Source organism: Nesoenas mayeri (genome assembly GCF_963082525.1).
Source record: "Nesoenas mayeri genome assembly, chromosome: 3".
In the NCBI taxonomy this organism is placed as follows: domain Eukaryota; kingdom Metazoa; phylum Chordata; class Aves; order Columbiformes; family Columbidae; genus Nesoenas; species Nesoenas mayeri.
Genome location: NC_137544.1, coordinates 85,904,157 through 85,929,242, shown reverse-complemented (window position 1 = coordinate 85,929,242; position 25,086 = coordinate 85,904,157). Strand labels below are relative to the sequence as shown.

Below are 25,086 nucleotides of genomic sequence, written 5' to 3'. Positions count from 1 at the left end.
GAACATATTTCTGCCAAGTTTCTTCTAAATTTTATGTGATGCAGTACACAACATGATTGGTAGCTGAGCTGAAGAGTTTATCACATAAACATATTAAAAGCTGTCTTGACCAAAGTTGGACCACAATCAGCACTGAAGCTGAAAATCAGTATTTTCCTGAGGATTCTTCATATCAATTATGAATACCTTAGCTACTTGTGAGGTGGAACAGGGGAGGAAGTCAAAGTTCAAATCCCTGATGCAGGGCACAGTAATTCCTCTTCGGGACAGTAAGAAACATTTCAAGATAAATCTTCCTGCAGAAGATCTTTTTCAGAGTCCATTTGCAGAGAGCTAGACAATTTCTCATTATCTGACATAAAAGCATTCTGTAACCTTTAACAATACAGCACTACTGTTACATTGACAGCCATGAATCCATCAGTCCAAATATGAATGATCTAGCAATAAAATAAAAAAATATTGTGGTATCTTGCCTTGCAACTTAACATATGCCTGCATTGCTTTCTGTTGTTACTTCTGGGATCCCTGCAATAAGCACAGTAATGCAAACAACCCTTTAAACACATGCAAAGAGATCTCTATTCTTACTCTTTTTAGCTTCTGCAGAAGATAATCCAGATGTGCTTCCAAAGAGCCTGGAAATAGCAATTAACAACATCTTGACAGCCTGGCAAGATGCATAACAAGTAAAAAGGGATATCTGACATACTCTGATTAAACTAGCAGAACAAATGGAGTACACAGAGATCTAGAGTCTTTATTGGTATCAAACGCTGAGCTCAAATCAACAATTGTCCTATTTTGTTTTTTCCAGTGCTTAAGGCTCCTCATGAATGACCTTAAGATCACATAAATCAATAGAATGATCTCTTTGAGAAGCATTTTACCCAGATTAGCATCGTCAAACACGTATACTCAAGGGCAAGGGGGGCTGCAGCAGATCACTAGATGTTTGACAGTACTCCCCATGCAATGAGGAAAAAAACAAGGACAAAATTCCATTAATAGCAACGGCCTTCATAATTAATATTTTTGTATCTCATAATTGAACAAATTAAAATACGAGCCAAGAAGACAAAGAAACTTGCCTCAATTCTGAGGAATGAAGAAGACAACTTGAGCAGTATTACCACAGTGAGCTTGAAACAGTTGAAATTGATGATGATGATGATATCTTCAAATAATTCAAGCCTAGAACTGGATGTCAGAGTACCTCAACAGTTTCTTCCTAGAGATTAAGAGAAGTGTACACTCCCGCTACAACTTCCAAGCTACAAAAAAGCATCTTTTCTTCTTGTTTTGCCTCCTGCATCACATGGAAAGGAGTCAAAGAGAAACAGAACCAGACATCCATTGATAGATTTCCAAGTCTCCGTAATTCAAAATGATCCAGCTGAAGACAAACAGGACTTTCCAAAAGGGAACACTGACAAGTAGACAATGGTGCTGAACTTGCTGGCACAGGTGAGCCCCCTCAGCTGGGATCTATTTCCTTCTAAATTCTTCTCTTGGAGGAACAGCAGTTGAGGGCCTCTGGTGATAATGTAGAGACTCTGTTTCCCCTACAGGAACTTGTACATACATGCAATGAAAACATCCTTCCCTCTATGGATTCAGAAGTCTGTATTTTAATTACTGTTAGGGCCTCTATAGAAATTTAGAAGGCTTTAGCTATGAAACAGTGTGCATTTTCACAAACAAGACTCTGAAGCTATTGCTACGCCAAGTTAATCTAGAAAAACCTACAGAAACATTCAAGATGGTCACTTTCCACCTGACAGTACATTTCAGTTTCTTATTGTGTTCCTGGCCAAGCTTCTCTGGGAATTACAGCACTCTCCCAGTTCAAGGAGTTTTCTTATTTTACTTGTAAATAGAAGGAACTGATAAATCAAACATCACTAGGAACACTAAGAGAGTCACTCCATATTCTGAAAATTTGGTTTGATTCTTTGGATTTTTTCTGTCTGTTTTTTTTAGGCAAAGGCTTATTCCTTAGTGCTGTGTTTGGAGATTGATCATTCATACTCTTTGGCTACCAGTGTTCAACTTGAAACTGAATGTATACAAATATTTAAATGCCTAAGAAGGAAAATAAAGTACTTGATTACAGATTCAAAACTTGTCCTGACCAACTACTACTAGCAAACACATAAAAATACATAGTATCCAGTAATCACAAGAATTGTCCTTGCACTTCCAGTCTGGCTCTCTGAAGTGCATGGTGTGCATGCAACAGCCATAGCAGAATAAAAAGGACAATCTCATGACCAGGTAAAACAAATATCAGTCTTAAAGGGCCACCTGATTTTCCCCATACCAATGGTGCTCTTACTACCATGCTCTGGGCTGTTGCAAATGACCACCTGGCCCTCTTGAATAGGCCTACAGTGCCCACACAAGATACAGATTAAACACAAACACACACTTCGAAGAGATAGATCCGATGAAGATTCAGCGTGGTACAATAATAATCATAATCCACAGTGGATTCCTACAGTTTGGGCTCAGAAGAACAATCCCTGGATCAGGACGTACATCACACCAATGATGCTCACATGAAAAACTGAAGCATACAGACCAGAGACCACATCCTCACATTTGGATCTGATCTATAACTGCACTGTCTTTTGGCTGTGAATCCTTTGTCTTGCTCTTTTACACAACACAGCAAGCAATCTGCATTTACATTCTAAGGAAGGCAGGCAGCCTCCACTGCTCTACCAGATTCAGTATTCCACAGGTTCAGTTTTTTCACTGAGAAGGAGCTCAAAGCTTAATGTATTGCTGCAGTGAATTGCAACTGCAAACAAAAGCGACACTGAGGCTTGGTGGTGTTTCCCTTTCTCCCCCCTCTCCATCCCTTGACGAGGGATCTGCTCTGCTTTCTAGAAAGCAAGGCCTGCAATGTTTTGTTTTCCCTTGGGTAATGAGCAACAGCATTTCTGTCCAATACAAATCTTTTGGCAGGGCTAAAGACCTGCAGCCCCAGTTACCAAAGGGGACAAGCAGTCTCCCAAGACAAGCAGTTTTAATTCCTAGGGACTCTACTTTTAGTCATAGCACCAGAACTCCTTGAAGCAACAATATCCTTTGACCTGTCATTTATGGCAGGGGAGGGAGCAGGGACAGAGTTATCTACAGGTCTGAGTGTCCAACTGCTACTCTGCTACATTAAAAGAGCTCACACTGTACAAAGTAGGCAGATACCAGAGAACAGTTGAATTCCCTCTTCCTCATCTTCTCAAAGAAGGGCTGAAGAGGGAGAGAACAACAGTGAACACGGTTGCTAACAGCCCAAACAGACACCAGCTGCTGAGATGAACCAGACTTCTGACAGGTCAGTCTGAATCAGGAAACTGATTTAAAGTTTATTAAAACTAAACTAAGGTTATATTTTTTTTTTCCCCAGTAACGTAATCATCAGCTATATTGCACAGATAAAATCTGGATAGATTACAAGCAATTTTGTTGTTTCTTGTGAGGAGGAGTAGAATCCACCTTTTACAGTCATGCTGTCACAGATAAGGCTGACACTGAAGGAAGTATACGTGACTGTACATGGCAGAGGCAAAGCAATACATTATTTTTAAATAGTTACTATTTAGGGGGGAGCTGCCATTAGCGTTTTGAATACTAAATCAAATCCCTTGCAAGTATTCTATCACAGAAAAGTGTAAAACAACAGCTTAGGCTTTGATTCACCACTCACTTCTTTTTCTGTTCATGGGAATTAAATATCTCCTACACAGACAACCAATTACAAATTAAGTCCTCGATTTATGCCCAATTCACTTACAACTTAAAAGCAACTCTCAACATTCTGGAAACAGCTTGAAGAAAAGTACAAAATGAAGTTATTAATTTAACAAAAAAAAAAGCACTTTAGGCGATAACACAGTAGAATAAAGGGAATTATAAAAGCAGAGTGATCTGAATTCTGAACAAAGCAGGAAACACCACATAGGAGTCTCATTTTCAATAAAAACAACTGACAACAAAAGCAGATGACTCCTTCTTAATAATTCCACAACACTTTTTTTACTATTGTCCCAAACACTTAACCTTTGCACTTAACAAAGTACCAACTGGTTTTTGTCCTGTTCTCTTCAGTTTGACATTGTAATACAGTTGCTCGTTTTCAAGGTGAAAGTATACATGTTGCCCGGACTATGGCATCTCCGTACATTTCTTGACATTACTATACCACATGCAGGTGGCAAACATCAACCTTTCACTACCACCACTCAGCAAAGCTAGATCTTATCAGCAACACATAACTGTAAGGAGAACCTGAACATGGAAATGCACAACTAGCAAGAGGCGTATCTTTCTATGCCAAGGGCTGGTCTCACCACATACCAAATAATCCTTCCTACCCCTCGGCAATATTCTGACCGGTACCACAGTTTAAGAACCATTCATGAAGGAGAGACAAAAGCTGTTAATGGCATATAGACCTTTTTCTACAGAGCTACTTTGTTAGGAGCGTAAAAACATTAATGGGCAACCAAGAAAGTTGCTTCACAGTTTCACAGTTATAGAGATACTACAGTCTTAGCCTCCACGAAGTCAGTACGTAACCATGCCTCTTTAACATAATAGCAAGGATCCTGTTACTAGCATCAGTCAAGATACTCAGGAGCCTGAAGAACTACACAAGTAATTCTGAAAATGTACTATCAACTAACTTTATGACAGATTCTGTTCTTAAATAATTCTGAGCTAGAAGACAAATGACACTTTTAAGAAATAAGCCTTCTTAACAAACACATTGATTAAGGCTCAATAAATAAATTACTACAGTATCACATATCAATAAGAACTAGAACTATGCCTATTGTTCATAGCATGGTTTTCTACTATTTAGAAGGTTCAGCGTTATGTCATTCACAAGAACACCCGAGAAAATCAAATAAAAAAATACAGGCCTATACATCATAGTCTTCCATCCCCATTTAATCTTTCAGCAACCACACAAATACATTTTACTAAGGAAAATGCTGCCTACACGAGCATGTCGTGGGAACCGCTCAGGCTTGAAGAACAAGAAGGGGTGAAAAGCAGCCAGAGGCAGCCCCGCGGCAGCGAGAGCCCGAACCAAGCCCGGCCTCTCCCCGCAGAAACCCCTCGCCCGCCATGACACCTGTTTTGAGGCGAGCCTCCGGCCCGCCCCCCCCCGCGGCTCCGCAGCGCCGCGATCGTGACCTGCAGCCGCCCCGGGCGCTGCCACGGCCCGCTCCTCCCGCCGCCCGGGCCGCGGCCGAGGGGCCCGGCAGGCCGCGGGGGCCCCGCGCTCACCGTTGAGAGCCGAGGCCTGCAGCGTGGCCCCCGAGGTGCCGTCGATGACTTTGATGGCGCCGCGAGCGGTCACGGCCAGGATGGCGTTGAGCGCCGGGTGGTAGCACAGGCTGCAGAGCCCGTCGGCGTCGCAGCGCAGGCAGCCGTCCCGCAGCAGCAGCCACTCGCAGGAGCCCGGCCCGGCCGACACCGGCCCGGGCCCGGGCCCGGGCCCGGCCGGCGGCGCCGCCGCCGAAGAGCAGGAGGCCGCCGCAGCCATCTTGCCGGCCGCTGCCGCCGCCGCCCTCAGGACAAGAGGCCCGGGGGGAGCCGCTCACTGACAGTCCCTAGAGCCGCCGCCGCCGCCAGTCACCATCCGGGTCCGGGGAGAGGGGGAAAGGGAGAGCGCCAGCGTGAGCAGGAAGTGACACAACCGCGCCGGATGCGGAACGGCCCGCCGGCCTGACAGTGTGTGTGGGGGAGGGGGGAGGAGAAGCCAGGGCCGCTCCTCACGGAGAAGGGCGGGGCGCCAGGGACGGGGGCGGGGCTCCGCTGCGCGCGCGCGGCCGCGTCTTCTCCCTCCCACCTCCACGCGCGTGCGGCGGCGGGTACCCGCCTCCTTGCGCGCGGCCCGGGCGGCGCGCGGCCCCTCCATGCGGCCTCGGGCACGGCCCCGCGGGTGCCGCCCCGCGCGGGCTTGGCCTTGCCGGCAGAGAGGGGCGGCGGTGCGGGGCCCCTTGGCCTTGCCGGCAGAGGGGGCGGCGGTGCCGGGCCCCTTGGCCTTGCCGGCAGAGAGGGGCGGCGGTGCCGGGCCCCTTGGCCTTGCCGGCAGAGGGGGCGGCGGTGCCGGGCCCCTTGGCCTTGCCGGCAGAGAGGGGCGGCGGTGCCGGGCCCCTTGGCCTTGCCGGCAGAGGGGGCGGCGGTGCCGGGCCCCGGCCCCGGGCTGGCGGCGGGAGGTTTCAGCTGCAGGGCGGGCGGCCGGTCCTCTGAGGAGTCGGCGTCATTCCTCTCTTCCGGCTGCGTTCCCTGCGGGGCCCGAGCGCCCCCGGCCGGCCCTCCCGCCTCGGGAGCACCGGAGCGGGGATTTCATTTGCCTGCTCTGGCTCAGGGGCTCTTCTGTACTTTGTGAGTGATGTGAGACCCGTTGATGAAGTTGCCTCCAGCTTTGGTACCAAGTGAAAAGCGCTTGTCTGCTGCAGCCTGCCTTCCGAACGAACTCGGCTCTTGGGGAGGGTGTCCCGGCGGGGCCGGGACGGGGCTCGGTCATTCCGGGGGGGCGGGGTTGGGGTCCCCGGGGGCGGGGTCCCCTGTGTGAATACAATGGTTCAAGAATGAGTTGTTCACCCCAAATAGAAGAGGTGGAGTCGTTCTTCTCACGAGAGCATCCATGGTGTGAAGCAGTATTCACTATGCTTCAAAAATGACATAACTATGATAAAACCTTTTGTATTGTTCCTTTTCACCCACTAGAATAACAACTTGTATACCCAAGACCACCTGTAGGCATTCTTTTAAGTAGCACGTTCTGCAAAAATATTTGAGAAAGCTTTTAGGTAACTGATGGTCTTAAATATATTGAAGTTTCAAATACAACGTTTCCTACAGAAGAGTATTTTTATTAGGACAGGTTGCTGTAGCAGGGAAATAATTTCAGCTATAGTGTCTCTGTAAAGAAAACACACACACACACACACAAAAAACCCCAGCAAAATAACCACACCAAAAGCATTTGGGTATGGATACCACCCAGGCTAAATCAAAATTGTCCTGAGGGCAAAATAAGCAAGCTTTTAAGCTTGCTTCACCACTTCAAGAGAAACATTAAAGACCAAAAAGGGTAACGACAAAACTTAAAGCAGATCTGAAGCTCTATGTTGTCTCCACTTCAAAGCAATTGATTTCATATATTCTTCAAGCAGGTGCAGCTTTTCTGATAGGCAGCAGAGTAGGTTTGATGGGTAGGAGATGGAAAAAGCCACGTGCACACACATGGATTTAGCTATTCTATACAGAAAATTGTTCAAAGACCGTGACTTACTAAGGTATGATATCCATGTCTCTACCTTGAAATGAGGTGTTGCACTTTGGAAAGGGAACTTTTTGCTAGATGAATACACTTCAAATTTCCAGCTTTGACAGACAGAAATAATATATATATATATATATACATATATATATATATATATAAAATCACAAAAACTTAGTTATAGGCTCACAGCTTGAGATTGATGACATATAGAAATAGAGATGTGTCTAAATTCAGTGAATATAAATAAGCTTCATACATTCTGTAAACAAGTTTAATTCAAAATTTTTATAAAATACATCTTGTATTTACACACATACCTCATCTAAAAATATGTTTGTTAAATGCAAAGTTATTACAAATTATCAGAACCATTTGAGAGCTGTTTGTACATATTCCTTGCACAGCATATGCAAAAGGTGTCCCTAGAGATACTAAGATTAAAAGGTGCAAATCTGCAGTTGTGTACAAAATATGTACTATGTTAAGTGCATATCTACATTGCATATTACACGTGCCAGGTCTGTGGAAATGAACCATTAAAATTGCAACTATGAATTTCACAGAACAGAGAAATTTGGAGATTAAATAGAACATTCTTGCATCCTTTGAATATTCAGTGATTTCAGATGCACAGGATCCATTGTGGACATCTAATGAGCAGCTATGCTAAGAGGAACTAGCTTAAAGCTCTCTGACAGCCTCGTAACCTAAATGGTTGTGGTGATGTTAGTTAAACGTGTATTCGTAGGGTCTGGACTGAGTCTTCTAATGCTAGTTGGATATTCCTGTTTAAAAAGAAATAAGCCATGAAAAAAGAGTGAGACCAGATTATCATGCAAGATTTCAAAGCTAACATGCTTTTTTTAAAAAAATAAATTGTAATTGCCTTTTTTTTTTTTTTAAGAATGTGGTATGAATGCTCAACAAAACACTTGCAGATAAGTACTAAGCTGCTAGTGTAATTCGTTTAGTACAACTGTGCAGTAATTCCACTTCTGCAGCACTCAAAAATTACGTGAAAAGTTGATCACTCTACCAGTTTTTCTCCTTTAATATATTACAAGCTAAGTATTACATTACACTTTATGTCCAGCATCAACTTTAAGTAGTTCCATTTAAAGTCAACACAAGTATCAGCCAGAAAAGCAGACAGAATAAGCTAAAGGTTTATGGTAGAGTTGGAATTTAAATATAGATTTTGTGTCACTAACAACTGGTAAGTTACTAAAATGGCAAGCTACACAGTCTAAAAAGCTGAAAAAACAGTTCTGATAAGGAAGCAAGTCCATCATGGATCAAAGACAGCCCTGGCTATTACCTTGTCATGGTTGATGTTTATTTGCAGCATCAAAACAAAACACCAAAACAAGACATGGGGAATGTTTTTTTTCTGTTACCAAAAAGAAACTTAAGATGCATTTGGCAATGCTAAATACTGAAGACTCCAAATGCGTAACTCAGTACCATGCAAAGCAAACTTCCCTGGACTTCCCTTGCGAAGAAACATTACCATAAGGACCATTACATAAGCAATCAACACAGCACACAGGAAATATTTGACATGTCATCACACTATTACATAATCCTTGGATAGTCAAAATTAGCAAGACTGTAACTGTTACTAAGGCTGTAATTCTGCCTTATTTAGTGGAGGGAAAATCTGGCCTTACAAATCTTTTTTTATTTCTCTTTACAAGAGATTAATAGTAATGGGGGCAAAAAAATGGATGCGTGTTAAATACCGTGCTATTAAAAGCAAGACAGAGCAAGATGTTGTAAAACATAGTTAGGGAAGCATTATTTTTATTTTGTCATCATAAAATAACATTGTTTAAAGATCACACAAATTTGATAGATGGTCTTTTTTTTCTCCAACGTTAAGCCAGCACTACAGATGAGAAAGGCGTTCGCCCATTTCTCTGTAAATTTATATTTTTCAGTAAAATAATTTGATTCTCTAAATATGCATTTTAATTATGTCACACAGTAAATATCTTGCTCCTTTAGTCAGAGATAGGAAGTGAAGACTTCAAATACTTTTATCTCCAATTTTTAAAAACCCAATATACATCCTTAACCAAGGAGTATTTATGTTACACACAAGCCATAGATACAAAATACACAGTATATACATGTTTTGAAAACAAATTGGAATTTATAAAAAAACTCAATAGCCAATTCAAAGTAATTGAGGCACTAAATTAAAAGTAGTATCTTTATGTCTTGATTATACAGACTATTCTGTGAACAATCAGGACTGTTTCATAAATATATATTATCTACAGAATTTGCTGCGCCAAGAAAAGCCAGCTGTGTTTAAGCTCAAAAGAAAAATTGCACTTTGAGATTGTTACAGTTAACTTCTCATTTTTCTCCTTGAATATAGTAATCTGGTCCTAGTGCTTTTGGCACAGGTATCGAGTTGTGGTTTTGCTACACTTTCTTATAAAACACAAGGTTATTTTATTTTGTTCATTAAAATCTGAAGAGTCTTAAACAAACCTAGAACTTTGATACAAATCTATATAGCTACAATTGCTTCATTAAATAATATACACAAATATGCTCTTCAATCTTAAAACATCTTGACAACTGGATACAAAACAGTCACTTGTATTATCTCCAGCCTCTTTAATCTTATGCATTACCAGCCTGCAAGTCAATAAAATATGGTTTCTGGCCACATCTTGCACTAGATCACACCCCAGTATACAAGGACAGAAAATAAATGTATAATAAAAAGATTGGATAAATTAGAAGGGGTTTCTTGGTCTTGAATTCTTCTCCGACTAGTAATGATGCAGCACTGTATGCAGCCCAAAAGACTCCAAATAACTGAAAAAGAAAATGAAAAGTCTTAGCTGACACCATAAGAAAAAAATCTCTCCAAATACCAAAATAAAAATCAGTTTCTCTCTCAATGTAATTGAAAAGAAACCCCCTCAAAAAGATTTTTGGGTGAAGAACTCCACACACATTAAAAACAAATACACTATGCATTGTCATCTAAGTTTAAAGAAATATTTAGCAAATAGGCATGTTATTTTCATTTGAGACATCTGTACTGAAGCGAGCAGCTAAGGATGTCCAGTAAGGTTTCTCTAACGTAAGACACACAGATACCACAAAGCAAACCATAAGCTTACAGGCACCGATAGCTTCAAACTTCACTGTATTAATAACTTTTCTTTCTACCTTGACTGTCCCCAACCTTTCTTTAACTCCTCCCTTTCTTTAAGTGAAAGAAGTTAATATAATTGACTCTTCATCCTACAATATAGACCAGACGGTTAAGTCAGCATTTTTAATTTCAGGATTCCTCTGGCTTATAAGCTTTTCTTTAATTATGGTGCCCCCACTACAAGGTAACTGAACCTCACATTCCTATTCCTTTCAGGTGCAGTCAGAAGGCTGCCAAACTACAATCTGTGTCAAAAACTATATTGCTTACTAAGTTATCAAAGAACCAGCTTATAAAGATGTGTAGAAGATAACATCTATGAATAAGCACTATGTTATATGAAGTTAGCATGCATACTTAAAAAAAAGTCTCGAGGTCAGTAAACTTGACTCAAACCAACAACGTTATAGCAAAAAGTAATATGACATTATTATCCTCTAGCAGCTCCTTTGGTATTGATTTTTAAAAAATGGAAAAATAAGGAAAAACACTTAAAACTGAGTGGCATGCAAGTTCTCTCCAGCAGAGAACTTTTCCTACAGTTCTGTCAGAGGACCTGAAGCCCCTTTGGGGATTACATGGCCCATTCAACTGCCATCATAAAAATAAAATAACACAACCAAATGCTCCCCTGCCTCCCCCCCCACACACAAAAACAAAACAAACAAACAAACCCACCACACACAAATCCAACAAAAAAAATTGCATGTGATTGCATACTTTTGGTTTTGCAGGTCTGCAGAGATGGACAAGATCATGACTGAATTCTCTTATACACATGAAGAAAATTGCAGCAACTAAAGTAATTGAAATGCATTGCTTAAGTAGTTTACTTTGCTGATTGCAACTGAAAAAGAACTGACTGTAGTTTCACTATTTCACTGCAAGTTCCACAACTTTAGGACTGTGAAATATTTCCCCAAACACAAAGTTCTCAAGCCAGAAGCAGCAGAACTTATCACACCATCAGTAGTTTTGGTCATATGGGGCTTGTCCTGCATTTTCACACTAATGATGCAAAGACCTTGCACAGAATCGCTCTAAGTTAATGTAAAACTGTTAGTGCTAATCAAGTAACACAGGTTTCATTAACATATATTTATTTTCAAGTTATATATTAGTTAACTGGCAAGTTAATGATTGGCTTTCTGACAGTATCACTTAACAGTAATGGCAAGTTATCAAATCACAAACACAGCAATTTTGTTATTAATCATACACTTTAGTTGTACTTCAATTCTACTGTTTACCAGCAAGCTAAAAGGACAGAAATCAACCAAATCAACAGAACAAGAACTCCAAAAGTGTGCAGCTTAGCTATTAAAAGAATTTTCTCAGTCAACCCTTCCAGAAGTCCAGCAATAACTTCAAAGGCTACCTAAAGTGTTTTTAGAAGTACTGTAAGTGTTCAAGAATGTTACGTAGTTCTGGGATCTATCAGGGAACATTGCTACTTTCATAAAAGGTGTCCAACAGCAGGCGGTATCAGACAAGTTATTCTTGCTTTGTGCCTTATGTTCCACATCTGTAAAATCAGAACAATACTTACCTTCTCTGCAAAGGGTTTTGAGAGCTTGGTACTGCTACCACTATGGGAAGCTCTCAGACCAATGACTAACGTCATAGTCAGGCTGCAGAAACTAAAAATAAACTGGATGATGGGGGAAGGGACAGAACAGCTGATTTACAGATTCATCACTTTGAGGTTTAATTAAACATCCTCTTCTCAAAATTATAATCCTATTTATTTTATAGCATAGCAAAATACTTAAACAGAAGCTAACCTGATAACAGGTGTTATTAAAACAGCACTGTAAATCCCCAGATACTCCAAAGAAACATTTAAACTAGATTTTGCGTGGCAGTCATGCCCACCATGCTAACCAAAACGAAGACAGAGCTCACATGATAGCTCTGAATATTTTGACACATCACCATGTTGTCCTGAACAGATGAATACCTGAAGTCTTAGACATGTAACTTAAAAAAATAACTGTAAACAATTCTCAATACATGATACTGAACTTACTTTTATTAGGGTAGAAACAACTTCAAATGATCCAACCACCAAAAGTACAGGTGCTATGACAATAAGGGGAAGTAGGGAATATCCTATCACACCCAGAACTTGGCCATAAGCAACCTGAAATTTTCAAGCACATAAAAACAAGCCTTTTAGTACTCAACCTTTGTCACCAAACACGATTTGATCTTGTTATAACAGTATGAACAGTGATAACAATGTGTTAGGTATTTATGAAATTTAAGCTAAAGGAATCTTGCTAGTATAAAATTGTTTTTTTATGCTATCCCCTAGAATTTTGCAAATAATAATTCAGTTTTCTAGAAAATATGTTGTCTTTTTTTTTTAAACACCGTAAATTACAATTTTATCACTTCCAAGGGAAGTATTTACACGGGATCAAATATGTCATTCCACCCACTCTTCATATTTTCAAGTTCTGCCTTAAGTGATTCTCAACTGCTACTCTCCATGGAGCGCATAAATGATACGCAGGAGCACAGAACTACAACAGACCTCTCAGTCACCAGATGTCATCCTGCCTGTCACAAGCAGCAAAGATACAGTTTTCTGCATTAACATACTCCTATCCATTATACATAAACCCAAACTACATTAATGCTTTTGGCGTCAGCGGAAGACCGACAACCTGATCCCTTTAAGGCACAGAAATATTCTGATTTCCAGTTTAAATTTATTATGACTATCTTAAATAGATTTATTTGAAGTAACATAACCAGTTTTAGCTTTATAGGGATTAAAATGTCTGATGTTCCCGTATGGCTTGAAATGTTCCTGGGCATAGCTAGACTTCTTGGATTTAACAGGAGGAACAGTGCTGAAACAAGTGCCCATCTTGCAAGCAATCTCTTGTGGCCAATGATCCTTCACAGTGAACTGTGCAGACCTATACTTTCTCCCCAGTTCACACATTCTGGTAGCTTCACATTTTGAACCACAAAACAGATTGATTTAATGGCATCTGGATTAGGCTAGTATGCAGAAAAACCACAAAATCACATTTATAAAAGCTTTTTCTTTTGAAACAACTGCTCACACAAAGACTCCAGTGATTACGATTTAAAGGAAAATCTAAAAAATATTAAAGTAAATTTAAATAATGTAGGAAGTCTTCAACACTAGTTCATCATTAATACAAGATGTGTAGTAAAAATATAAAAATCAAATATCACTGAATATTAAGTTCTTCACAACAGAGTTCAACGCAATTTATGCTGCAGAGCTATTTTAAGAAGTTTCTACCCTCCTGAATCTTCCAGTTGTAGCTGTCTGTGGGCCTTGCTGCAAGTAGTTTTTTGTTTACAACAGAATCACTTAGTGACTCAATTTGTAAACAGCTCAAACAACTATTCCAACCCTGCCGGTGCAAGCGGGTGGTGGGAGGGATGAAGGCCAGAATTTCCATTGGCTTTGCAGCTGAAGAACATGCGCTGACTTTCATCCTTTAATGGCTTCGAACTGCATCAGGCCAAGGATGAAAACAAACACTGGTAGGTGCCCTACCCACAAGGACATTATACAACTGCTGTTAGCCTCATTTATAACAAACAAACAAAAGATTAAATAAAGGGCAGTACGAGAGCAGTGCAAAGAAGGAGAAAGAGTCCCACCTAGCTCAGTGACCAAAAAAATAGAAAGCCCTTGTCCCTCAAAAATGGACTTCAGCTCTGGAACACAGGCACCTGGTTGAATTTCTGGGATTCATAATGTGAATTTCCAAATTGTTTATCACACCCAGCCGTGCATCTGTAGCACAGAAAGATTAGCTGGCCACCTCTGTATTTTAGATTTTATTCTACAGGTCAAGAACCTGAAATGAAGATATTAAACTTACCAACTGCATCCATTCATAGTTGGCTACAAGGTCTAAAGCCAACCAGCAAGAAAACCCAACTATTACTGAAAAATGTAGCCAAGAGACTTTACATTACTTACTTCTCCTCCAAGAACCCTGGCCAGTAAAAAAATTGTCAAGGATCCAAATATCCAAATAGTTATAATCCAAGAAACAACCTTAAGAGATAAAGAACAATTCATTTATATTAATCATTTTTATTGTAAGAAAGAAAAACTCATTTCTATTAATCCCTTTCACTGCAGTCAAGGATTTTATTATGCAAAACTGAATTCTGAATTGCGACAAGAATAGTTTTACTTAGTACCACAATGCAACTTGAGAATAAAATTCAGAGGTTAAATGTACAGAATCACATTAATGGTAAGTTTGCATGTGCATTCCATGTTCACCAATGTGTTTTGTAAATATTGTAATATTCTAAGTATTGTAATATTCTATCAGAGTAGGAAGAGTTTAGTTAAAACTAAAGCTAAGACCACCCTAGCTGAATGTCTTCACATCCCACCTATTAAAAATGCAGGCTCAGAGTTTTTAAAAGGCAGCCCAACCAAAACAAGGAGTTCAATTCTGTTTCTTTCATCCATAAAGATCCCACTTTATTCTTTACACAAACTGAGAACAGTCAGAAGATGTAGGGCTTTAACTTTCAGAAGAACTTGTAGGTGATTACAACTTAAGAAACAGTCCCAGACTCCTGGGACAAGGTCTAATTATTTCTTCTAGTTTCTTTCATTGCTCTGCTCATAAACTGAAGAAGAAATCTTAAAATCATTCTCTCATCAGTCTTAACAGAACCTTCAGAGTAACTTAACTATTCTTGGAGTTGATCCACTGGGAGGATTATAAGTGAAGCTCTCCCTTCTGAAATACCTTTTCAGAGGGGAACAACAAAATCAGCTCAGTATCTGTATTTCCAAATGTACAATGGCTGCACTTAAAAATTTAGTACTCAATTCAGTTTTATTGCATAATTAAAAGTTCCAGTTTCACAGAAGACTCAAATAGGGAATGATTTTTCTTTAAAACCAGCTAAAAATCACAGCACCACTTCAAAAATTAGGGTAAATATAATGGCTTTATGCTATTTGTGAAAATAGTGCATGGTCTCCTTTTAATTCCTGCCTTCTTCCCACTGTCTAGAAGAAGAGGACCACACTGAATTCTCAGAGCAGGAATGCTTGTCTCCCTCCAGCTTTCAGCCCACCCATTCAGTTCATAGAATCATTTTGGTTGAAAGAGACACTTAAGATCATCAAGTCCAACCGTAACCTAACTCTGGCACTAAAGCATGTCCCTAAGAACCTCGTCTGTACATCCTTGAAACACCTCCAGGGATGGTGACTCTACCACTTCCCTGGGCAGTCTGTTCCAGTGCTTCACAAGCCTTTCCATGAAGTTTTTCCTAATATCCAATCTGAGCGTTCCTTGGTGCAACTTGAGGGCATTTCCTCTCATCCTATCACTTGCTACTCTAGTCTAGCTGCTGTCATCCTGTCGCTAGCTACTAGCTTTCCCTCCTCACACATAAACAGCACTCTCATATCTGTATGGTAAATGCACCATTTCTAAGAATCATTAGACCTGTTGCTGATGTACAGTAGGTACTTAAACTGCAGGAGGTAGTTTATCTGTGATGGGATCAAGGAACGGTTCTTGCTTTGCCTGGGAGACAGCTCAGTGGTCCGTTTGAGTAACACAGTGGTTTAGTCCCACTCACTTCAAGTCTCATAGAAACAATATACTCAGAGTGAATTCTCAGTTGGCATTTGGTACACCATATGGAAGCCAGAGGTCACAAAGCGAATGATTTTATCTCACCATTCACAAAAATCCTTGCATAAGCACATTCTGTTCATTTCCATATGGCTTATTGCTATGCTACGTTGCATTTAAAACACCTGTAACTACACATATAGTCAAAGAATTCTGAAGCAGGTTCACCTAGGCTCACATTCAAATTGTGACTATAAATGATACCACTTTTCTGTTTCAATCTGAAAGTAAAGGAAAAAAAACTAACAGTGTTCATAGAGGCCAATTAAATCTACACAATGCCTCTGAATAGCTATTCACTCTGGAGTTCAAAAGGAATTATGAAAAAAGTCTATTGATCAAAGGAAAGTTACGTGATAGTAATTGAGCAGAGAGGACAACACAGCAAATGGCACTAAATGGAGATTAAATACACCAGATAATGGCAATGATATAGTATGAATTAAACAAGTAGCTTTATTTGTCAGGAAATTAAAATTCATGACAACCAAATAAATGTTCTCTGGTAACATTTTTAGTAAGAAAAGCAAGTTAACAAAAGGTCACAATTAAAATTGAAAGATATACTAACATGACTCTAAATCCATTAGTATAAATCTGTTCCCTCTAAAAACCACATCTTTCCTTTGTTTTACTGCATAAGAAACTTGACATTTCATCATGATTAACTTATCTTTGGGCTACTTAATACATTCCTTACTGCTGTCTTTCTACATATTAACTTGAGAAACAGCATTTGAAGTTATCCTCATTAGTATGTGAAGAAAATACTTTCTACCTACGTAAGAATGCAAATTGCTTAGCAATCATGTCCCTAAACTTAGTTTTGATTTTTTAGGTAGAAGGCTTATACCTACCTTAAATTGTCCATATAATGAAATCATTGAGAAGAAGAGGACAACTGCCAGAGGACCCCAAAAGTCTGGATTGTCTCTGACTACCTGTCTGTTAAACCCAAGAGATGGCATAGGCATCAACACACATCGAATTTTGTAGTAAATATCCTTCAGATCAATGTCAAGTTCTTCCCTGAAATTGTAAAGCAAGGGAGCGTTATTATACATCACAGTAATGAAACAGAGCTTAAAAAGTAAGTTCCAGGCAAACAGTAAGTTTATAGACCAAATCTCCTGTCACCCATAAGGCTTTCTGAAGCCATGGGTAGCAAAGGAACTGTTCATCCATAAGAAAGCAACACCGCATCCTCATCCTACTTTCAGTAACTGGCGTGACACAGTTACATATATTTAATTATTCAAAAATCAATTACATGACTGAGAACAGAGAACATACACAATATACCATTAGGATCTATTTTCTGACATGCAAGAACACATAACATTCATACCATTGTAACTACTCAAAAAAATAAAAAACACGCATAGGCAGAAGTACACAGTTGTGTATTCCGATGCTAAGTAGTTTGCCACGAGCACAGCTATTATGGAAAAATCTTATTTTGAATTCTACAAGAAAAAATACCTTTACATTCACTAATCGAACCATTCAAAATATATCAGGTAAAAGTAAGTTTTTAAAATAAAATGGGCTTTCACTTGCTTCAACAACAGCAGCTTTTAGCAGACCAGTTTGTGCCAATTGTTTAATTAGTAGTTTCTTTCCAATATGGGTAAAAATAAATAAAAGTCAATTAAATCAGCAATAAATTCTATCAACAGATCTTGTTCTTCTCTAATTGCCTTTGCCAGTCCCTGCTACAAACTATCTGCAAGCAGCTATAAATTGACCAGAAGACTCTTCTGCTTTGGAGGCTCTCAACAGGTCCATCTTGCCCTGATGGTGCTAGCATAGCAGGAAGGAGGCAGACTTTCTTTCCAAGTCTACCTCTTTAAGATTATGTGCAGAACCTTAAGACAGAACTGTAGGCCAGTGTCTTCCTTATGCAGTCATGACTGAAGAGCTCTGAAGAGTTGTAAGAGACTTGCAGAAGATAACCCTCTCCTCTATATTTAAGACCACAGTGGAGAAAGATGTAGGATAATATCTTAAGTCTGTTTTTTTACAAGGCTTTGATTTATAACTTTTTCCTCAGAAAAGCTGAAGCAAGAAAGAAATTCAAAGACATGAATCACCATAATTTCTCTTAAAAAAAAAAAAATACTGCTGATTTAGTCTCTCAAGGCAATTTCAAGATTGCTATTACTGAAGCTATTTCAGAATTGGCATTACTAACCTGTGACTTAACAACAGAAATTGTTCTTTAACTCAACCCTGAATCTAAAGAGTATACTAGAAGCATTTGTTTTCCTCCATTTGTCTAAACGGGAGGTAGCATTCCTATATTTTACTCTTACAACTATGTAAGACAAATATTTCCTTCTTGGAAATAATTATTTCTCATTGCCTAGGGCTTCTGACAGTTTCTCACATGAACTGTCTTTCGCATGAAGCTGAGAGCTACCTCACCTAAGAAGTGATGGCAGCTGTAGCAGGAAACAAGGGTCTGGCGTAAGGCTGCCCAATGCGACAGAAAAAAAAAGTCACCCTATTGAACTAAATGCTGGCACAGTAGTACCACATCAGTGAACTCCCCTTAGCTGGCTGGTATTGTTCAAATCTATGGCAGGATTCAGGTTACCAGGCTTTACAGTGTTTGTTCTGGGAATAATCAGAACTGCACAAGAAGTGCTACATGAAAGCGAGATTAAGGTCATCTCTGTTAGGATTATTATAGCCATCCTGTTTGCCACAAACTTCCATGGCATGTTCTCCTCACTTCTAGCAATCAGCAGCTACAAACACTCAGCTGTCTTTGAATCACAAACTTGGTTTTCGCAGTATAAAAAGTTACACAGAAGAGGGAATTAATATGTTGTCACCTCAGTACATCATTTTGTTTCTTAATTAGAAGTTGGAGGTTTACAGAACAGACTTATTCACACAAGGAGCTACTTTTGCACACTTAAAGTACTTTTCAAGTAGCAGTTTCATCATTAAGCTGTTCAGACATCTGTTCTCTCCCAACACTCTAATTTCAGTTCTCCAGAGTACTCTCCTGCTCACTGCAGTTTTTTAGAGCATCATTGTATTTAATTTGCACAGGAAAACAGTGAGACACTGCCAATGAAGTTGCTTATGTGCAGAACAAGGACTAAGACTCAGGCTGCCTGACGTACAGTGCAGTAACCGTAAGACACAAACTTTCTTCAGCCAACAACTCCTCTGTGAACAGAACAAGGGATGCAGAGATTTTCAGTTTTAACGACATTTTCGTCTTTCAACACTAGCACCTTTTTAATCTGTCTTTATACTATAAGATAGCTTCAAAGATTATAAAGTTTGTACTGCCTTGCTTCTAGCATCCCTATTGTAATAAGCATGATTCACAATGCATTTACTTCAGAGTAAATGACAGAATTTACTAGATTTACTCACATGAATCTTTCCACAGGATTGTCTTAGCCTCTGATTCTTTTACAGCATTAAGAAACTCACAACATCAGTGTAAAAGATAGAAAGAATGTAATCTAATTTTTTAAACCATTACAAGATAACAGGTAAGAGCGGAAAAACCATAAAAGCTTTATACTTATAGAGATTAATAAAATTGGATTTTACTTCCTCCTTCCTTCCTCCCGCACAGTGAATAACAAGCCTCTATTATACACTAAAAATAAAACCCATAATGAAAAACATAATATTTTAATTCCTGCACCAGAAAACACTCATTGGTCAAGTACTTTGCCAAACAGAATTCCAGTCACAGCAAAAGGCTGTGGGACAATTTAAGAGGCTACAAGTTGTTTGTTTTTTTCCTACACAGCTAATAAAGATAGATATCAAAAAATAATGATGACATACAGGAGTGGCTTGTTATCTTCTGGGTCATCATCTTCTACTTCCAGAAGCCAGCCATAACCTCTCTGTCTTAGGAATGTAGTTGCAGTAGATTCTTTGATGAATTCTCCTCCAAGATTTAGCTTAACATCTGGAGTTGTTATGGAGCCACTAAGATCTTAGAGAAAAAGGGAGAAAAATGTCTTTTAATGTCTTGCCAAAAGCCATTTGATTTCAAAAGTACTGGAAGATAAACAATGGATATATAAAGCTGCATGTGCTGGTCATCATCATGAAATATTCAAAATTATAGGCTAAAATTATACATTAGCAGGTATATAATTTGAAAGGGTATTTCTGGTTTGAATGTAACAGTAATAGTCTGGGACATAAACCAACGTTGTTAAGTTTTAGCTTCTAGATGGAACTCCTGTTTTGATTACACAGTGTTAAGGTATGACAAAAAGGCTTTGATTTGTACTTTATCATTAAGCATTAAAAAGGCACAATAGAAGTTAACTAATGAAAGCCTAACAATACAGTAAGTTATGGATTATTTACCTTTTTTTTGCTGGCCATACTATACCTCTTTTGGAGCCCATTCCTGCACAGTGGCATTATTTCAGCCAAAACCATTCTCTGCTTTTATGTCAAATTTTTCATGAAAGAAAAGCATTTGTATATGCTTTTATTTGTAGCCTGCCTTCAACACAGGTTAAAAAACATTTGAAAAAGAATAATATCAGAGAACCCTAGGCTCCAGCCAATAAAAGGAGATACAAGGAGTTCTCTTCAATATGCTATGATCTTGCTCTGCCACAGTACTAAACAAAACGCAATTTATGTATGTTCTGGCTGTATCAAAGTCACCAATAAATATTAATCTTATTCGCTCATTGTATTCAGTTACATACAGATGAAAATACAAAATAGTACCTGAAAATATATGAATCAACTTGAAGAAAGAAAAATATAGAAGAATAATTATTGCTTTAGGAAATCATGCATTTCCATTATTTGCTAAAAAGCAAAAATTCAAACAGAACATGTACAGTTTTTGTACAAATCTTATCACAAATAGACTGGAACAGAAAAACTCTCTTCTCATCCAATGTCTTTTCACTTCACCAAAGAAAATCTTATTTTGCTTTTTTCATTATCATGTGTTCTTCACATAAAAAGTTCCTAGGCACAAATTTCCCAAAACACCTAGCTATAGCAAGTATCTCTGACACACATACTCAGTCAAGTCAGGCCACATTTGTAGATTACATTTGTGACATCTTCTATCAAAATTCGATATATTTTTATAGAAACAAGATGCATACAGTGACAGAATGTCACAGTCTTCAGCCAGCATGTCTGAATCATTCACTGATCATTCAGTATCACAATTAATTTAACAGAATAATCCTTCCCAAATCAGCTTTTGCTAGGCCACTCAAGCTTAAATTCAAGCTTCTCCATAAACGCTTTTCAGCTGTTTCATAATCATGAGTTAATAATCCATTGCTTCGATTTTTCCAACAGCACCTGCACAGGATCCTTATAAAGATGGCCCTAAGCTAAAGAAGGAATTTCAGTTTGCTCCTGTAAGTACTGGCACACATACACCATTCTCACCAGACACAAGTAAGCCTTCCTCTGCTGTTTACGAAGGGAGGAAAAAAGAAATATGTATTCTTAATGGCCGCACGTCAAGGCAGAGAAAGCCTCACCAGTTTTCTGTTGTCACTGGGACCCTTTTGTGATTTAAAAATATTTGTTTATCCTACAACGTAACACTGCATCCCAAGGAGAGGTTCTTGCTATTCTTTGTGCACAAATGTGGCTGTCAAAATAAGCAAATGTAACAGTCCAACCAGCCAATTATTTCTCCTTTCTCAGTGACAGCTGAAGATCGATCCTGAGGCAGAGGAACTTCTACACAAGTCTTATTTACCAAGACTCCTTTTAGCAGTTGATGACTGGTAAATACCTACAATCACACTTTTTAATCGTGAAAGCTATTAACATGATCTTAAGTCTATTTTGCAAGATATCTCAGGTGGGACATAAAGCTGCAGAAAACAATGAAAAAAAAAAAATATGCTACTTCCACTTCTACAGACTGCTTTGAATGAGATGGTTAACTGCAAGCCAATGGAGAGGAGATGAATCTGCCAAGAACTGATGGTTCTGATGCCCACTAACAAGAGTTAAGGTGCCTTCACTGCTACTGGCTCAGGCAGAACACCACAGAAGCAATGCTGAGGTACCTTACATGCCTCATTTCAACCACACATTGTAGAAATGTAGGTTTCAATAGTCTCTGGTTTCAATTTTGAAAAAGCAATACAAGAGGTAAACAAAAACAAGCTAGTTTGTTCATTATGCCATCTGTCCACTTAATTGAGAATACCTCTTTGGCATTCTTCCCCACAAACAGTTCCTACCTCTCGTGGAAGTAAGATGGGAAAATAAAACCTCATAATTATATTTTTCATATGGACCAGGATTTGGAAAACAAATAGAAATTGGAGAGTAATGTGTTTAATTTTGCTTGGTTTTGCTTGTTAGGGAACGCCTACACAGCACTTTGCAGACAGGACTACACTTGAACAGGTCATGCCTTGCTTGTGTTCATAAAGAACACAGAGCTGAATACAATTCAACACATCCTACTGGAAAGGTGGCTGTATTGGACTGGGTTCAGCATTGCTCAACAAATACTTCCAGAGGCAATCCAGAGAGTTTCCATTCAGAGGAACATGGATCCTTTTTCAGGCCAAGGTGGATAAGAAATACAAAACAAACAAAAGAAAAAACACAGCCAAGATCGTAGCTGTTGATTAGCATTCCTTGTCAGAAGGACTAGGAAGTTCACCAAAGTACAGGTATTCTACAGCAAGTTTTCCATTTCAGTAGTTCTTTACCAGGGTGGGGCACCTACGGATTTATACAGTTTCCTGCCCCTGTCTGTAATTACAACAGTAATTAAATACATACATAAAGCAGAATGCTTATTGTTTAAATAGGTAGAGCCCAAAAGGTCATTCTCCATTAAAACAAGGTAGCACTGTGTTGACTCTTACGTGTTCATTTTTGCAGACTTAAGGCTTCATGGCACATTCAGGCAGAACACCACGGCCATTAATGCAGCAGTTAGGCAGCTGGCCACACTTCACCCCCTAAACTACACACAGGGCTCCTTCCCGCCCCTGCTCGCTACTGTGCTGAAATGAGACACAGCACAGAGCCTTTTGCACAGCACTACAGCGACTGTGAACATCCAGTACAAGCTTCAGTAGACACCAAACTGCACTCCCAGCAAGGCCGGAAAGAAGAACCGTCAGTGACAGCGCCTGTCACAGTGATGTCAGGTCGCCGGGCGCAACCTCGGTTACGGCTTTCAGCAAACACAAGGAACGGAGCAGCTCGGCCGGCTCTGCCGCGCTGGTGCTTCCGCCGCACGGACGGCGCAGCTGCTCGCACCGGCACTCAGCCCCGCTCCCGGCAGCCCGCGACAGCACAGCCCCGCAGCCTCAGGGCAGCGGCCACCTCAGCCACCCCGCTCCGCCTCCAGCCACGCCATCAGCCCGGAGGAGGGGAGGGGAAGAGGGGAAGGGAGGCAGCCCTCGCCTCAGCGGCACGGGAGCCGCCCGCTCCCCCGGGGCCTGGCTGAGCCCTTCTCCCGGGAAAGCGAGAGCGGCCCCAGCCGCGGCCCCGCGCTCACCTTCGGCGTCTGCTGAGGAGACAAAGGTGAAGTCCCCGTTGCTGGGCGCATAGAGCGGCGGCTGCTGAGGGCCCGGGGGCTGCATCTCCCCGCCCTCCGCGGGGCCGCTGGGGGCAGCGAGAGGCGAGTGGGCACCGGGGCCTTTGGCCTCCCCGATCCCTCCTGCAGCGGCGGCGGCGGCGGCGGCAGGTACCGGAGCACAGCGCGCAGCCGCCTCACGGGGCAACAACAAGCGACACCTCCCCTCCCATTGGCTGCTTGCAAGGCGCGCCGTGATTAGCCGCCGCGGGGCCAATACTGGTTCTGTCTCGGGGAGTGCGGTCACTTCCACTCCTGTATAAAGCTTCTCCTGATTGGACGAGGCGTGACCCGGCGGTGGGAGGGTGCAGGTGCGGGTTTGCAGCGGGCACGGTCGCTATGGCTCTCGCCGCATCGTCCGCCCAACAGCCGCCGTAGCTGCCCGAGCCGCTTCCTTCTTTCCCCCCTTACCTCCGCCTTCAAGGGCGTCTCGCCGGTGCCGGGTCAGCCCCCGGTGCCGCCAGCACCTACCTCCGCGGCCGCAGGGACGGCGCCGAGATGCGGCGGTGGGGCGGTGGGCTGGGGGCTGAGGCTGCAGCCCAGGGATCAGCCCCCGCCGCTTGCCGGCTCCTGAACGTGCCCCCGTCGTAGTGCCCGGTGCTGCTAACTTCTGAGACCCGTGCGTGACCGGATCGGGACGGTGCTTGGGTGTCGGGGCAGGCGGCAGCCCTGAGAAATGCACTGCAGCCACCCCCTTCCCTCCCCCGGAACACAAGTGTTCTTCCAGCGAGGGCGTCGGGTGGCAGCCCGGCCGGCGAGGCCCCGCGCACGGCGGGGAGCAGCCCCGTTACCCCGGGGGCTCTGGGGGGCTGCGGGGGCGGCTCGGCCTGCAGGCTGCTACCGGGCGGGCCCTGCTCGCTTCGCCGTGGGCGGTGCTGGGGACACGAGGAGTGATGTCCGACCTCCCAGAGCGGACTGGAAAGCTAACAGCAGAAATTCGGCGTTTGGAGGACCCTGGGATGACAGCTTTCCCCCTCGCTGCCATCTGCAGCAGTTTTCCTGTTTTTCTTCTACAAGTCGTTCATAGGGAGATATTTTCGTCTTATCTTTCTATTTGCTGCTTGACCCATGTAATCAGCTTCCTGCATACTACTAAAAATAGTATTTTGAACTTTCAGTATCAAAAAAGTTGTGAATACTTCTCCTTTCAAATACAACTCTGGACTTCTTATTTTTCTTTTCTTGTTGAATAAAAGCATCATCCCAAATATTTTCCTTCCATGATGGAGATGAAAAAATGCATAATTCCTTTTGACTATTCAGAAAGATTTGCCTCCATTTTTACTATCTAGTGACATTTTGTATGGCTTTACCTTCCAGTATTGTC

The 25,086-nt window shown here is 41.2% G+C and overlaps 2 protein-coding genes across 11 annotated transcripts in view; both read right to left on the bottom strand.

Annotated features, from left to right (window-relative positions):
* Window positions 1-5,709, bottom strand: part of BIRC6 (baculoviral IAP repeat containing 6) — a 184,711-nt gene extending 179,002 nt beyond the window's left edge. For all 7 annotated transcript variants that reach the window (XM_080342353.1, XM_080342357.1, XM_080342355.1 and 4 more), the window contains exon 1: window positions 5,305-5,709. In XM_080342353.1, the coding sequence (XP_080198479.1) occupies window positions 5,305-5,563 (259 nt within the window). In that variant the 5' untranslated portion in view covers window positions 5,564-5,709. The remainder of the gene's footprint in view (window positions 1-5,304) is intronic.
* A 1,180-nt stretch (window positions 5,710-6,889) lies between these two features.
* Window positions 6,890-23,956, bottom strand: YIPF4 (Yip1 domain family member 4). 4 transcript variants are annotated; one of them, XR_013922014.1, is made up of 7 exons: window positions 23,682-23,954; window positions 19,991-20,144; window positions 17,026-17,197; window positions 14,473-14,550; window positions 12,523-12,636; window positions 11,214-11,290; window positions 10,009-10,147 (listed from the first exon to the last, which is right to left on the bottom strand). XR_013922014.1 is itself a non-coding variant. In XM_080342414.1 (6 exons), exons 1-6 carry the CDS (start codon window positions 23,764-23,766, stop codon window positions 10,010-10,012), a joined length of 741 nt encoding a protein of 246 aa, XP_080198540.1. In that variant the 5' UTR covers window positions 23,767-23,942; the 3' UTR covers window positions 6,890-10,009. The 4 variants fall into 4 exon arrangements, 3 of the variants coding, with proteins under 3 accessions (XP_080198540.1, XP_080198542.1, XP_080198541.1); XM_080342414.1 differs by lacking the exon at window positions 11,214-11,290 and having other exon boundaries at window positions 6,890-10,147; window positions 23,682-23,942; XM_080342415.1 differs by lacking the exons at window positions 10,009-10,147; window positions 11,214-11,290 and adding an exon at window positions 11,311-12,018 and having other exon boundaries at window positions 23,682-23,956.
* Between the last annotated feature and the right edge of the window lie 1,130 nt (window positions 23,957-25,086).